The sequence below is a fragment of the Arthrobotrys flagrans genome (assembly GCF_004000055.1).
Source record: "Arthrobotrys flagrans strain CBS H-5679 chromosome Unknown unitig_1, whole genome shotgun sequence".
NCBI classification, from domain to species: domain Eukaryota; kingdom Fungi; phylum Ascomycota; class Orbiliomycetes; order Orbiliales; family Orbiliaceae; genus Arthrobotrys; species Arthrobotrys flagrans.
In genome coordinates this window covers 5,434,760-5,449,815 of record NW_027137556.1, presented here as the reverse complement: position 1 = coordinate 5,449,815, position 15,056 = coordinate 5,434,760, and the positions used below count along the sequence as shown (strand labels likewise).

The following is a 15,056-nucleotide window of genomic DNA, read 5'->3' as shown; positions in this document are numbered from 1 at the left end:
ACATACTTTTTCAATTATGCGATTCCTTTCTGTTTTTAAAGTTCATGGTGGCGTTCACCGGGCGTTTTTCTTTCTTAGTTTTCTTCCCTCGTCGAAAAATAATTTGTATTTATAGAGCTTATTCTCGGGCATGGTGGGAGCCCAAATCCGATAATTGGGTGGATTACCTAGGTATCTACGTCTGGGTATATTCCCACGTTTGTCACGAAATGGATCGCCAAGCGCAGTTCCTACTATGGATCGTCGTATTATAAATGCTTCAACTAGTCTTTCGATTGGATTTAAGGTCCCGTTTCGTAGAGGTCATTTATATGTTTGTAACCCATCCGATCGTTTCTGTGTAGTCCTTATTCGCCATGTATCCTCTGTCGACGCGCCAGTCCTGGTTGCTATTTTTTCATTTGTAAGAGTACTTTTGTTTCGAATTTGAATATCACTGTCACCCGACCCGCATAGTCTCGGAAAGTGTGTAGTTATTGTAATACGATCTTACGATTTCTAGATATATGATCTATAGCAAATATTGAAAACTTATTCTCGAGATCTCCCTGAATAATTGCTTAGGGTGTATACCAGTATTAATATCGTCCTAGAGTAAAATGTTGGGAACCGTAGGTGAATTCTAAAGAAATTTCGTATTCTATGGGTTTCATCTAGCTAAGTGCTTAGGTGCTTGGGTATTTACGAATTTGTGCGTAGACACGTTTCTCCTTGGGTAACTCGTAGCTTGTACCTAAGTGATTATAGGTTGTATTGTACGAGGTGATATGAAGGATATCACTACGCTACGGCGGGATCGTTATAAATATTAATACCCGGTCTTTGCTCAAAGTCGGACTTTGAATGCGCCATTCTATTGTATATTTGTCCCGTACCCAGACCTGGTCGTGTTTGTATGTCTACTGTGAAAATACTACATTTATGAAATCAAGGCGAAAGGAGAAAGTAGGATCGACGCCTGTCCACCGAAGAGCAGCACGCCTAGGGAGCAAAAATCCAAAGAATATTTGGGACCGTAATACATCATTCGAATGTTAACGATGATAATTCCCAACATATGCTATCGGTTTTTTCTTAAAATCACATTATTGTAACCACCCAGCCAACCAAGTATTAATCTGATATACTACTCAGAGAGGTCGGGATCTGCGGTTAGACTATTCGATTAGCCTCAAAACTAGGAAATCTCATCCATCTCGGCCTCGAAGGTAATGTTTATACATTTAAGCTAGATATGCAGCCCTACGATATGTTAACAACATGCAGGGAATGAAAATTCCCGAGGTAAATATCGAGGTACTTGAGCATTTAGCAGCGTTGACTAGGCAATCGCAGGAAATGAATCCCCAAATACCGTCAGCCATAAACATCGATTGATAATCCCGATATAGTAATGTACATATACGGATAAAATATTCACATATGTCAAAACGCCTAGACTCTGAGGTACACCCTTGCCTATGAATGAATAGGCCTCTGGAGGATTAATTCGAGTTGTACAGCCGATATCTGGAAAACATCACAAGCCACAAGCATCCCAAGGCATGTCAAGTTGATAGACTAGCACGTGTTCCGCAACGATTGATAGTGATCGATCGCAATTCAGGCTTATTTACCCTTCACAGTTTCTCAAAAGGAATTCTGATCAGCATGTCAGTAATCGATTAGATGGGTGGCAACCACCGCCGCTGTACTACCTGGCCGTCTGGGCACATACTTGCTACCGTATCCTGTCGAGGTGGCCGGGTACCTCCGCAAAATACCACATGTTCAAAATCATACCCCTCACTTGATCGAGGGTGTCTACAAAGTGCCTCAATTCGGACCCCCACCGACATTGCATATGCGCCTAGGGAACAAACACAAAACCTACTGGATGTATGAATGTATTTGCGGAAAGCACGCCATAAAGCCCAGAGCTGTCGACGAACGAACTAACAAAACTAGCATCAAGGCGCTTGCGCAAAGGTGAAACCCTGTCTACCCTTTCATCGACCGGATTTTATCTGTTTTATCGATTTTTAGAATTCATCCGATGATAAGATAGATACAGAAGTTAGTTGGATGAATGCACCATTGTTCGGTGATTCGTCCTCGTTTCGAACGGTAGTTTCGGTGTCCAGTTCCCTCAAGTGCACAAACCAGGTTTCGATATACGTTGTAGGTAGCTGGCGCATGCTACACAACGGAGTATCAATACAGGAAGGAAAATGTTCCGTTGGCGCGGGAGATCTACCATCCATATCGATCCAGCTCCAAGAAATGCCAATGCGGAGAATATGCAGGTGCAGGATTATTGGCCGCACATTCTTTTTTGACAGCTTCCCCCTCCCAGTCCGCCGCACATATGCTTTTTTCTTCCTCGCAGGAACTTATTTCATATGTATTAACGCAAGTTGGGAGGAGACTAAAATTTTTATTTTTTTATGAGAATATTCTGAAGGTTCTAGTTCGGTAAGGTAAGTCCAAGGTACCCTTTTGAAAGGTTGGATCGCAAGGAACCGTTTGTCTCATAGACTTGCACGATCTAGGAAGCTACAAATGAATCGTCTAATTGGCCAAGGTCAGAATGAACTCGAAGCCGTTTTTCGGTTTAGGGAATTGAAGCCTGGAGCAAAAACAGGCACTGGGGTCTTTGGGTCCAGGTTAGACATTCCCGTGCTTCGAATTACTTGTCTGTGAATGCATACACGGGGATATCGTGTTTGAGGGATATACGAGAATCAAATCGGGAATTGTGGGGATATGGGGTGCATATAGGATCTTCGTCGGCCTCATGATCGATCCGTTATTGGCACGGGGGTCGCATTCTGTAGTCGTAAGGCAGCTCGGGTTCTGAAGGTAATATATCGGGGTTGAGATATATGAAGACAATACAATGCAGATGCAGATTTCGGGACTGCTTATGCTCCTCTGGCCTGACCTTCTACATCGAAAATGTGATATAACGCTCGAAGTCTAGGGCAATAATTGTGGGTTAAATATATATATCCTTGTCTAGCTACGTAGACGAGCTCCATGGATCCAACATGCTGGAGCCTCAAGCGAGGACACGATGGGATTTTGATCAAATGACAGACATATAGGAAAAATCACTCAATGGAGTTCCAAAAGGGGGTTTATATCACACGCCCTCTGGCAATTCGTTCGAAGATATTAAAATAGCTTCCTTGCGGGCTTTTTCTTGGGCTTACCGGCAAGTCAGATGGATATATGTAATTATAATGACAGCCTAGGGTTCCCCACGTTGAGTTGTTTAGGTGCATGGTCCACAGGCACATAAAAGTAAACGCACATCATAATGAAATCGTTCAAAGGTCGATTGGCAATACTGATCGGGTTTCGTGACCACACAGACGAGACATCCCATTGGCTTCCACAATCGAGATGGCTTGGATCATCCTGACCCAGGTTGCGGGTCCGGAGCCGATGTACATATGGGCATGAAACGGTGCGAGTTCTCGAGAAATCGCTCAAAGACTCAAACACGATACCCGCCTCACTTTTTTGCCTCTCTCGATCGAGCTCTCTCATGATCTCGCGCGTGGGCTGGGGTGGTCTTAGCTCCAAAAGAACATGGGTGAAGAAGGGGCTCCGACAGCTTTGGTGCTTCTTGATATAGCTAAGCTTAAGGGACCTATGTCGGGATCCTGTTGGAGGGAAACAAATTGGATCTCGACCCAGGCCATCCTTCTCGTGCTCTTTCAGATATCGTTAGCTAATGTACTTCGCACATGTACACGTACACGTACTTTCGTGATTGGGATAATCTTCCGCCGGCCGGAAGCAACGGCCAAACGTCCTTCTAGCCTCCGGTTGCTGGGAATAACTTTCCCGGAGGGTATGCAGGCCACCGATAACCGCCGTACGAGGAACAGCTGGGTGCACGCGACTGTCCTCGATGTTATCAAACTATACCCAAAACCCGCCCCACGTTTTTGGGGAATGAAAAGGACCTCGTCTCTCTATCCGTGGCATCCGTTTGGGTGGTTGCATTACATGCCTACATACATAGCTCGAAGGAACTCTTCTGCCAACTCTGATCTCTCTCCTGTGCTGGGCTGAACTCCTTAGAAGTATAGGAAGCTCGCCAGAATAGCATTGAAACGCGCGATTTTTCGTTCCGTACATGTCATCGAGTCGGTGTTCGTGCACGGAGTGCATTATCATTCACACGAAAGTTCGGTCATGACCGTGACGTTTCTTGGCCTCAATTGGTTCACCAGCTTCTGAAGGCTGGAAGAGGCTATCGAAGGCGACGCAATCGAAAATTTTTTTTCCATCAGGCCCTCAATCAATTTTTCGTCGACGATCGTGGCTTGTATGCGAGGTTTTTTTTTTCCTTTACAGAATTTTTTGGAGTGCCTCAGGCACCACTGAGGCTTGCAATCTCTTAATTTTTCTGAACCCCGACCAAGATTGAACAGCACTGGCCAATTCCGAGGAAGTCATCGCCGACGCCGACTCTACTAGCCGGGTGGTTGGCTGGTTTTCTTTGTCTCCGAGGTTTGCGCCATTAAGCCAAATTCGGCGTGGGGGTTTTCTTACTTCAACGAATATTACTCTATTCTATGGCTTTGGGAGCCGACCTTACTGAAACTGGCTACCCACCTCTTAATTTCCGTGCCTTTTGTCATAGGTATTGCATGCCAAAGTTCAAAGGGACGTGTTTCGTACGGGGAATCCTGCCGTATCGCGACCCGGCTGGAAATGGTTCAGGAAAAACATCCCTACCGCCAGAACGGTTTATTGTTCGGAGGTCTCAGTGTATTGGATTCGAAAGGAAGCTAAAGCTTCCTAGCTCTGTTCTCGAAGCTGAGAGCTCGTCTGCTTTGGAGCACGTACCGGTTCACAGCTAGACCGTTTGCATCCGGGTTGGATGCTTGGGTCGGAGTTTCGCTTGAACTGTTTTTCCTCGGCGGGCGTTATTTCTGATGTATTTTCTCCGGTTTTTGCAAATGGAAGGCCTTGAAAATATTCGCTCCAATATAATTCTTTGCACCCACCTGCCTGATATCATGGTAGCTAGTCGAGACTTTGTTCCTCTGCAATCTCAAGGCACAAACCCACGTCACACGACGGGAAAAATCGTAGAGACCTTTTTTTTTTTTTCTCGAAAGGTTCAATGATGGCATTCTGACGAGAACGTTCGGTGGCTTCACCCGGAGCTTCCACCTTCGGCCGTTGACGAGGACTTTGGACCGCGGAAGAGGTTCTCCAGATTAACAAGGTGCATATTAATTATTATGCTGAAATGCAAAAGGGGTTTCCTAGGATGTTGTCCATGGTTCCTATTCGCTGATGCTGGATATCCTTCCTCGAGTATGTGGATACTTGTAATATAAAGCTTTTCTGACAGAAGACAAGCTTTTGGGTACCTGGACAGCTACGCTAGTTCTGTCCCATTGGACTAAATTGCGCCAGCGTTTGAGCGTCGACATGAATGCGGCCTTTTCTCTCTCTTTCATTTGGCAGAGTTAGCGGTGACTTTGACATCAATTTGGTAAGTCTTGCCTGTTCGGCTGTCGGCACTGGAGAATAATTTGATGAAGTGTCTCCCGTGGCGGACCGACGTAATCTCTTTGGTCCATCAACATGTTTTAGATAGCCCTCTATTCAGGAACGGCTTTGAGGGAAAAGCCTTTTTCTTAATCTTCGTAAAATTCTTCAAATTTCTTGCATCGGTGAGGCGAGGAATTCGAATGTTTGTGGCGAATTTGCCGCGCTGAAGACCAAATGCAGCGAGCCTTAAATCCCGATGGATGCAGCCGGGATGGTATTTTTCGCTAATGTCTCCCGCAAAAGCTCGGGCTGCACGATGACGTCTCAGACTTATGCGAATTTTCGCGCATTCGCCTCAGTCGGGACTTGAAGGTCGGAACTCGCTGGGTGCGAGCAGGAACGATTCGGATGAAACAGAGAGTTATTTTCAGGTAGCATCTTCGGGCTGAAAATTGATATCATTTTCTCATGGGAAGGGGGAGGAATAGTCTGGAGTATTTGGAAAGGGTCCCCGGGAGCTGACGAAAAAAAAAGGGTGGTCACCGAGGCTGATCAGGAGGACCCCGAGAAAGAAAGAAAAAGAGGGTGATCGTGGTATCGGTACTTCGTACAGCGTTGTGTAACATGTTCGCTGTCGATGCCCTGCCGGAGCCGCCATGCCATGCATTCTCAATTCCAAAAATTTCCCGTCGCGCACTCAACGTTCATCGGCAGGCCGCAGCCTTAGTGATCGAAATTTGTGCGACGCCCTTACTATTGCGGCCGCTTGGCGCGAGGCACGACCAGGGCGGCGCTGGTGAGAGACGGCTTAGCCATCGTTTCGAGGCATTTGTCCGTATATGCTCCCTTGCTTTGCTGGGAAAGGGCGGCGTGGTGAGTGTAATGTCGTCCCATCTATGAAACCAGAGCGCCCTCTCGAGACCATAATACAATACACGATTGGGGAGTCCCGGACGGAGGCGGGAAGAATAACAGGGTTTCACGGGCGGGGATTTTGCGGAAGAGTAGGCGCTATTGATTCAAAGAGACAGGCAATCGTCACCATTGCCAGGCACAAGCCCGTTCGATGAACCGTTGTCTACCGAATCTATTATACAACATTGTCATGCAAGCTGTGGCCCTAAATGAGCCCTGTGTCAGATCCTGAAGAAATTCTCCGAAAGAGCGACGGGTAGCTCTACTCGAAGGAAAGATTTATTCGAACAAGAAGAGCTCCAGGGAGAGAGGATATGATATCATATAGTCCGTACACAGTATGTCTGCCCGCACACGCAAAGCATCGCAGGAAGGACGCTAGTTAATGAGCGCTTGGCATGTTGTGTTGGACTCTGAGGATTGAGAAGGTACCTCGACATCATCTGCCGGAGAGAAGCGGCCAGGTCCTCCTTGCGCATGGGATTGCTGAAATTTGCATAGGATGCAGCTGTTTGATCGGTGCTTGGCAATTTCTCCTTTCAGAGCATCTGGTGAACCTCACATCGCCCAGCAATCCTGGAGATTTGATCTTCGTAGCACACACACGACCAAGATTCCGTAGTGGAAAAAATGTGTTCTGGAACTGCGGCGTTTTACATTCTTGAAATTTATGGAAAATCGCCGTTGATGGACATACTCTTGGCTTATATGTGTGGTAACTCAATTATTCAATGATAGGATTGCACACGTAGGCGTAATTGATAATTGCAATCTTTGCATTCTTAGGTTTAGCTGCTATCGGCGTTCCAGTGGTAGAATATCATTCGGATGCCCAGTTCGGCGTCGTTGACTGCTAGATCTAGGGCTGGGTCCTTGTGTAGTTGCCTGGAAATGATCCTCAACCCGTGAAGCCGAGATAGGTTTCGTGAGCTGTCATGTTGAAAAAAAAATCTTCGTGGTGATAAGATTCCTCTTCCTTATGTTCGATTCAGTTCTGGCGCCTCTGTCGGTTGAGCTTGGCGAGATGCGGTCCTTCCCGTCCTGATGGAAGCTTCCTCTTTGCGATTGCTATGGCGCTTTAACCAGTATACACAAGCGTCTAGAGCGACTAAGATCTCAAACGAACCTCATAAACTTCGATAGATCTCCCATTAACATTAAAGGTATTTGTGAATCGGATCATGCTGATAAGGCATGGTGGAGCTGTCTCGTTTCTAGCGCCTCCGCTAGGAGGCACGATCTCATGCTGAACAGAGGTTTTCAGGCACATCGCGGAAGCAAATATAGCAGGGTTTTCCCCCATAGCGAACGTGTATACTGTATATCAGTGCACGCGACAATACTCACAATGAAGAGTCTCAGGTTACTGTACACTCAACGACGCCGGGGCTCACAAGTCCCGGGATGAAGCGTGTCGATGCAAGCTCAAAACGGGGAAGCTAGGGGGCACGGGGCGCTCGCCTCGCCCCCCATTGGCGTCATTTGTCTTGACAGAGCCTTGAATTTCTGGGATGGTCATGATCGATTTCCAATTGGAGAGCGGCCGTTGGGTGAGAAAGCAACGAGCGCTCCCGAACCCATGACGGCAAATCCGCGGAGAGAACTTCTTTAGGCAGTCTTTCTTTTTCTGTCCTTAGGGGTCGTGCGTTCTTTTCGAAAAGAGGGTTGGCCGAAGGGTTTCTGGACTGGAACGGAGCAGGGAGCCCTGTGGCCACCCATGCATGATCTGAACTGTTTCTTTCTTTTTTGTGGCTAGCCTGCCGATTTTCATCGCTGGCTCCCAGATTGGCTCCATCCCAGAACCCCAATGCATGGTGCAGGTGGACATGCCAAAAGGTCGAGGAGTGCAGTCTTGGTTCCTTCCACTCCCAGCAAAACCGTGTACGCGATAACTAAGGATGAATAGCAAACCACGCTGGACTGCATTACGAGCAGAAGATTTCGAGTGTATCAGATCAAATTGCGAAGCGATCAAGCTAAGAGAAGAGAAGGCGGTAGAGGAAAGCTTCATTGTTATTTTGTTTTATTTTTCTGTCTTTCTGGAGAACTACATTGAGGTTTGAGAGGAGCATAAGTATCGGAGGTACAGCGCCCGGTAGGAGACGGGCAAGATCGCAAGCCAGCAAGAGCCAGCCGGGTCAGCAGCGACTTCGACGATTTCGATATCTCATTACGATAAATTACAGCCTATTTACCCTAATATCTAATTCTTTTATATCAAAGCCCCAATTGACGGGATTAGTACTTACATATACAACATCTATATTCATAAAAAATATTTTATTTTTATTTTATTTTTACTTTTACTTTTAATCGCCAGGCCCCGATCGCTTTTTTCTTTTAATTACAATACCCGCTTCGAATCGAAGAGTTCGAAAAACCCCCGGAATTCCGGAAGCGCAACGGGATCGATTCGCGCGAGAAACGATATTTGTTTTTCCTCCAGAGAGCGCAGATAGATAGATACAAAAACGTGAGTGACGCTAGTCGGTGGCATTTTCCATTACCTACGAGATCAAGAGTGCCAAGTACAAACGAGAAAGGTGTGGGCAGAACTAGACAAAAGCAAAGCGAAGGAAATCCCAGTTTTTCGAAAGACATCCTTCGTGCATGCCTGCAGCTGCCTGCACGTAGTCGAAGACCCTTGTCAAGACGCTAAAACCGCTCGCTTCGCCGGTGGTTATTGTCCTGTCCGGGCCTGCGAGGTTGCCCCCATCCATTGCAATCGAGCGTGGGAAAATTTAGGCGTGCATCCCATCACAGAGTGCAGCTGGGAGGACCTCTTCGAGTACAAAACCCTCCATCTTTCCTCCCGACCCTTCTCTTTCTATTCCATACTCTCCCAATTCCTTCTCCTCTTCTCTCTTCATCCTCTCTTTCTCTCCTCCCTTCCCCCCTTCCTCTCTTTCTCAATCCTCCCCTTCATCCTTCTCATCCAAAATACTCCAACTACAGTGATCAGTTTTTAGTCTAAGGTAAGCTTCTTTATTACACACATCACACATACAAACACACTCCGACAAAAGGAAAGAAAAAAAAAGAAAAAAGAAAGGCTATCAGCCGTTATCACCGCGCAATTGATGGTGGGAAAGAATGGCGACAGGCAAATTGGCATTGCACTATCAGACATCATTATATAATGCTTCGTTCAATTCGATTGGAGGAAATATGGAAAGCTTTCAGGGTTCAGGAATACACACTCTCGCCATTTCGCTGAAGCGGTACCGAGAAGGACCGGCTCGTGCGCAAACACGCAATAAAACGACTCGGTCCTTCTTCGGGTTTTACCTATTCGATAATTCGGCTTTTGTGGTGGTGGTGTTTTGAGTCTTACCTTCTCTTGTTCTCTTCCCAATTTTTCCTCTCTCACATCATCGATTGATAAGAAAGCGAATGGTGGAAGACGTGTTTTAGCGCATTGGATGGCTTCCATCAGCCTTTTCCCCCGTTTGTCACCGCCGTCATCTTGCAGCAAAGCAAAAAAATAAAGATGAGATTGAGACACGGACAAACACACACACCCAAACTTCCCCAGCCATTGCATTATGTACCCTTACCCTCAGTCTGTCATGTGAGGAACAAAGTTACATGTCCATGCCATGCCTTCATTACCTGCATGCATTTGCACCCGCATTTGGCAAGTGAGGGATCGAGGAACATAAAAAAGATTCTGATCCTCGGAACCTTGGGTTTTTCAAGCGTTTCTCTCACGCACGAGCGTTTTAATGCAAATGCATGTAATGATTAATAAGGCTGGCCGATTGGTTGGTTGGCTGCCCTTCCTCCCACGGAGGCATGTGTAAAGACCATGCCGTACCTTGTCTAGCCATTCCCCGATCGGAAACAGACTAATGGAAGAACGGCTCGTTCGTTCACCATTCCTATGCGCGTCGAAGAGGAATGGTTCAGAAGGTATTCCGAGTCTTGGCGGCATAGGTCTCTTTTTTTTTTTTTTTTTTTCCAAACCTTATCTCGCTCGTTCGCGAAACCGGCGCAAAGCATGGAGAACGAAAGAGCGGTTAACGGCAGGAAGACAAACGAGAACGACGTGGAATTTAATTCCCGCTCGTTTATGGGAAAGCCCGAGGCCAAATCCAAACAGAGTCCAGTCCATCCAGGCTGAAGCGGAAGCCCTTGTGTCTAGCATGTGGTCCGCAGTGGTTTGAAGTGATGCAACAATTCTCCCGCAAATTGTTATTATTGCTGCCATCGGCGCTGTCCTATCCTCTATCTCCACCTTCAATACCGCACCGCCCCATCCCAAAGATAACTCCCTCATCGGTCTAGCTTCATCATTATCATCATCGTCATTGCCTAAACAGCTTGGCTTTGTCGAATCGAACTGGATGCTTGGCTTTGACCTCTGATAGCACTCTCTTTTCGCTCTTTCGTTTCATCCGTTGCTTCTCTGTCTTGCCTGTCTACACCGTGCAACACACACACATCGATATAGACAACTCTAACATTTTTTTTTTTTTTTTTTAATACAGTGGACTTTTAGTCTACGGACGGATACAAAACGATGTCGGCTCCTCTCGCAACTGGTGCCGGCTCAACGGAGCCGGATCACCTCAAGCACTCCATCCCAAGTGGAGCTCTTGACACCGAAAAGCAGGCTTCGGCTGCTGAGAAGCCAGAAGGCGTACCTCTCGATGACGACGACGAAGACATCGAAGACATCGACGCCTTGATCGATGACCTCGAGTCCGAAGATGAACACCACTTCGAGGAGGATGAAGAGGCCGAAGTCGGCGCCAGTGCTCGTCCTGTTCCTGAGGACCTCCTCAAGACGGACACTCGTACTGGTTTGACTTCCGCTGAGGTTGACCAACGAAGGAAGCGATACGGTCTCAATCAGATGAAGGAGGAGAAGGAAAATCTCGTCTTGAAATTTTTCATGTACTTTGTCGGTCCCATCCAGTTCGTCATGGAGGTAAGTTTTTTCTACCCTATCGCATCGCTTCGGGTCTCGGTCGGCTCCGTAAAGAGCCCGTTTGACCCTTAGGTGACACAGCCAAGGCTAACTTGCATCTTCTCTTAACCAACCAGGCTGCGGCTATTCTCGCTGCCGGTCTTCAGGACTGGGTTGATTTCGGTGTCATTTGCGGTCTTTTGCTCCTTAACGCTTGCGTTGGTTTCTTCCAAGAATTCCAAGCTGGTTCCATTGTCGACGAATTGAAGAAAACTCTTGCCCTCAAGGCCGTCGTCCTTCGTGACGGTCGTCTCTTTGAAATCGAAGCCCCACAGGTCGTTCCCGGTGATATTCTCCAAATCGAGGAAGGTACCATTGTTCCCGCCGACGGTCGCATCGTTACCGAAGATGCCTTCCTCCAGGTTGATCAGTCCGCCATCACCGGTGAATCTCTCGCCGTCGACAAGCACAAGGGTGACAACATGTACGCTTCCTCCTCGATCAAGCGTGGTGAGGCCTTCATGGTCGTCACCGCCACCGGTGACAACACCTTCGTCGGTCGTGCCGCTGCTCTCGTCTCTCGCGCCTCTGCCGGTACCGGTCACTTCACCGAGGTCTTGAACGGTATCGGTACTGTTTTGTTGATTCTCGTCATCTTCACCCTTCTCGTCGTCTGGGTTGCCTCTTTCTACCGATCCAACCCGATTGTCCGCATCTTGGAGTTCACCCTCGCTATCACTATCATCGGTGTCCCAGTCGGTCTTCCAGCTGTCGTTACCACCACCATGGCCGTCGGTGCTGCCTACCTCGCCAAGAAGAAGGCCATCGTCCAGAAGCTCTCTGCCATCGAATCTCTCGCCGGTGTCGAAATCCTCTGCTCTGACAAGACCGGTACCTTGACCAAGAACAAGCTCTCCCTCGCCGAGCCATACACCGTCGAGGGGGTTGAGCCTGATGATCTCATGCTTACTGCCTGTTTGGCCGCCTCTCGCAAGAAGAAGGGTCTCGACGCTATCGACAAGGCCTTCTTGAAGTCTCTCAAGTTCTACCCACGTGCCAAGTCTGTTCTCTCCCGCTACAAGGTTTTGCAATTCCACCCCTTCGATCCCGTCTCCAAGAAGGTTACCGCCATTGTCGAATCTCCCCAAGGTGAACGTATAATTTGCGTCAAGGGTGCCCCGCTTTTTGTTCTCCGAACCGTCGAGGAAGACCACCCCATCCCGGAGGAGATCCTCATGGACTACAAGAACAAGGTCGCTGAATTCGCTACCCGTGGTTTCCGTTCTCTCGGTGTTGCCCGCAAGCGTGGTGAAGGCCACTGGGAAATCCTCGGTATCATGCCTTGCTCTGACCCCCCACGTCACGATACCGCCCGCACTATCAGTGAAGCCAAGACTCTCGGTCTCTCCATCAAGATGTTGACTGGTGACGCTGTCGGTATTGCTCGTGAAACTTCTCGCCAACTCGGTCTCGGAACCAACGTCTACAATGCAGAGCGTCTCGGTCTCGGCGGTGGCGGTGAAATGCCCGGTTCTGAGGTCTACGATTTCGTCGAGGCTGCCGATGGTTTCGCTGAGGTTTTCCCCCAACACAAGTACAATGTCGTCGAAATTCTCCAACAGCGTGGTTACCTTGTTGCTATGACCGGTGATGGTGTCAACGATGCCCCTTCCCTCAAGAAAGCCGATACTGGTATTGCCGTCGAGGGTGCCTCTGACGCTGCCCGTTCTGCCGCTGATATCGTTTTCTTGGCTCCTGGTCTCTCCGCTATCATCGACGCTCTCAAGACTTCCCGTCAAATTTTCCATCGCATGTACGCCTACGTCGTCTACCGTATCGCCTTGTCCCTCCACTTGGAAATCTTCTTGGGTCTCTGGATCGCCATCCTGAACGAGTCTCTCAACCTTAACCTCGTCGTCTTCATTGCCATCTTCGCCGATATCGCCACCTTGGCCATTGCCTACGATAACGCTCCATTCTCCAAGACCCCAGTCAAGTGGAACTTGCCCAAGCTCTGGGGTATGTCCGTCCTCCTCGGTGTCGTCCTCGCCATCGGTACCTGGATTACTCTCACTACCATGCTTGCGCATAACGACGGCACCCCTGGCGGTAACAACTTCGGAGGTATTGTCCAGAACTTCGGTAACCGTGACGAGGTCCTCTTCTTGGAAATCTCCTTGACTGAGAACTGGCTCATCTTCATCACCCGTGCCAACGGCCCATTCTGGTCTTCCATCCCATCTTGGGAATTGAGCGGTGCCATCTTGCTTGTCGACATCATTGCCACCCTCTTCACCATCTTCGGTTGGTTCGAGCACTCCCGCACTTCCATCGTCGCCGTCGTCCGTATCTGGATTTTCTCCTTCGGTATCTTCTGCGTCATGGGTGGTGTCTACTACTTGCTCCAGGGCTCGATCGGATTCGACAATCTCATGCACGGAAAGTCGCCCAAGCAGAAGCAGAAGCAGAGAAGTTTGGAAGATTTCGGTAAGTCTTTACACCCTACGCTCATCTACATCATCGATCGCATGCTAACGTATCCATCTAGTTGTCTCCATGCAACGTGTCTCGACACAACACGAGAAGAACGCTTAAAGGCCTCTTTTATAGATCGTGTTGGCGTTTCCTGTATTAATAATAATAATTGTTCGCACAAGTGGCTCCTCATCATATGGTGGAGAAGTGATTGTTTGTTCCCTCTTTTGCCATTACGGTGTGTAATCAGCAAAGCTTCGCGTTGTGTTTTTGTCTTTTCCTGTATAGAAAGAATATTCACACGCTCTCTCGTTTCTTGAAATTACCATGGAATGGAAAAGGAGAAGCTTTTTTTTTTTTCATCAAGATCACACACCGTTTCCCCTACCCTACCTACTACCATCAGAGAAGCAGCCGTCCCTTCCCCGCCCCCATAGTGCGATTTTGTTTCGTAGTGGTAATGAATAAAAAAAAATTAATCACAATTTTCCTCCGTAAACAAAATACAATACCATCGGTAATTCGATCGAATAACAAGTTCTCTCCTGTTGACCGAAAGATAATTGGTTGTGTGCAGCCTGCGGAACGTGAAGAGCGAGATATCCGAATGCCGAGAGTTCGGCCCAGGCTGCAGATTGATCGATAGGCGAGCGAATTGAACCGGTTTGTCGATAATCTCGATCCCGTCGCGTGGGGTATCGTCCCACGCAACAAGGACCCACTTTTATTTTCCGGATGGGGTGCAAGGAGGATACCAATGTCCAATCTGTACCGAATAACGGCTGTTTCTCGGAAGAAGAGGGATCTTGTAACGTTTAGTATGGGGGGTCGTCTACCGTCCAACTTTGGGTGTGATGTGTAGATACGCGTCGTTTTATAGTTCGTCGGCGGGACGGTTTTTAAACAGCTATCGATCTACAAAATTTGGAAGTTCCTGTGATACCGGTGCTGAGAGCTCCCCGGGGAGGCTTTGGCGTCTTGCACGGTCGTAGCCAAGGTCTCAAGAGTGTTTGCGGATGTTTAACTTTCTTTTCGGTATGTATACCTTTAAAGTTGGGCCGTCTTTGTCACTAACCCTGGAGAGGATATCCACGGTACCTTGTTGGAATTGTTACGAGGTTTGTCTTCTCGATAATATGAAGAATGACGGTCAAGGTGGCTGGCGGTAGGTAAGGATCGTGTACAGTCTCAGTATATATACACCTCTCGGAGCTCTCAACGATGCCTCCGAGTCGTTTGTTCCTTTAACTTG

At 48.0% G+C, this 15,056-nt stretch overlaps 1 protein-coding gene across 1 annotated transcript; it reads left to right on the top strand.

Moving 5' to 3' along the window:
* Window positions 1–10,939: 10,939 nt before the first annotated feature.
* DFL_009597 (uncharacterized protein) lies at window positions 10,940–13,924 on the top strand (the record flags this gene model as incomplete). The annotated part of the gene is made up of 3 exons (XM_067639508.1): window positions 10,940–11,350; window positions 11,467–13,816; window positions 13,878–13,924. 3 exons carry the CDS (start codon window positions 10,940–10,942, stop codon window positions 13,922–13,924), a joined length of 2,808 nt encoding a protein of 935 aa, XP_067487292.1.
* Between the last annotated feature and the right edge of the window lie 1,132 nt (window positions 13,925–15,056).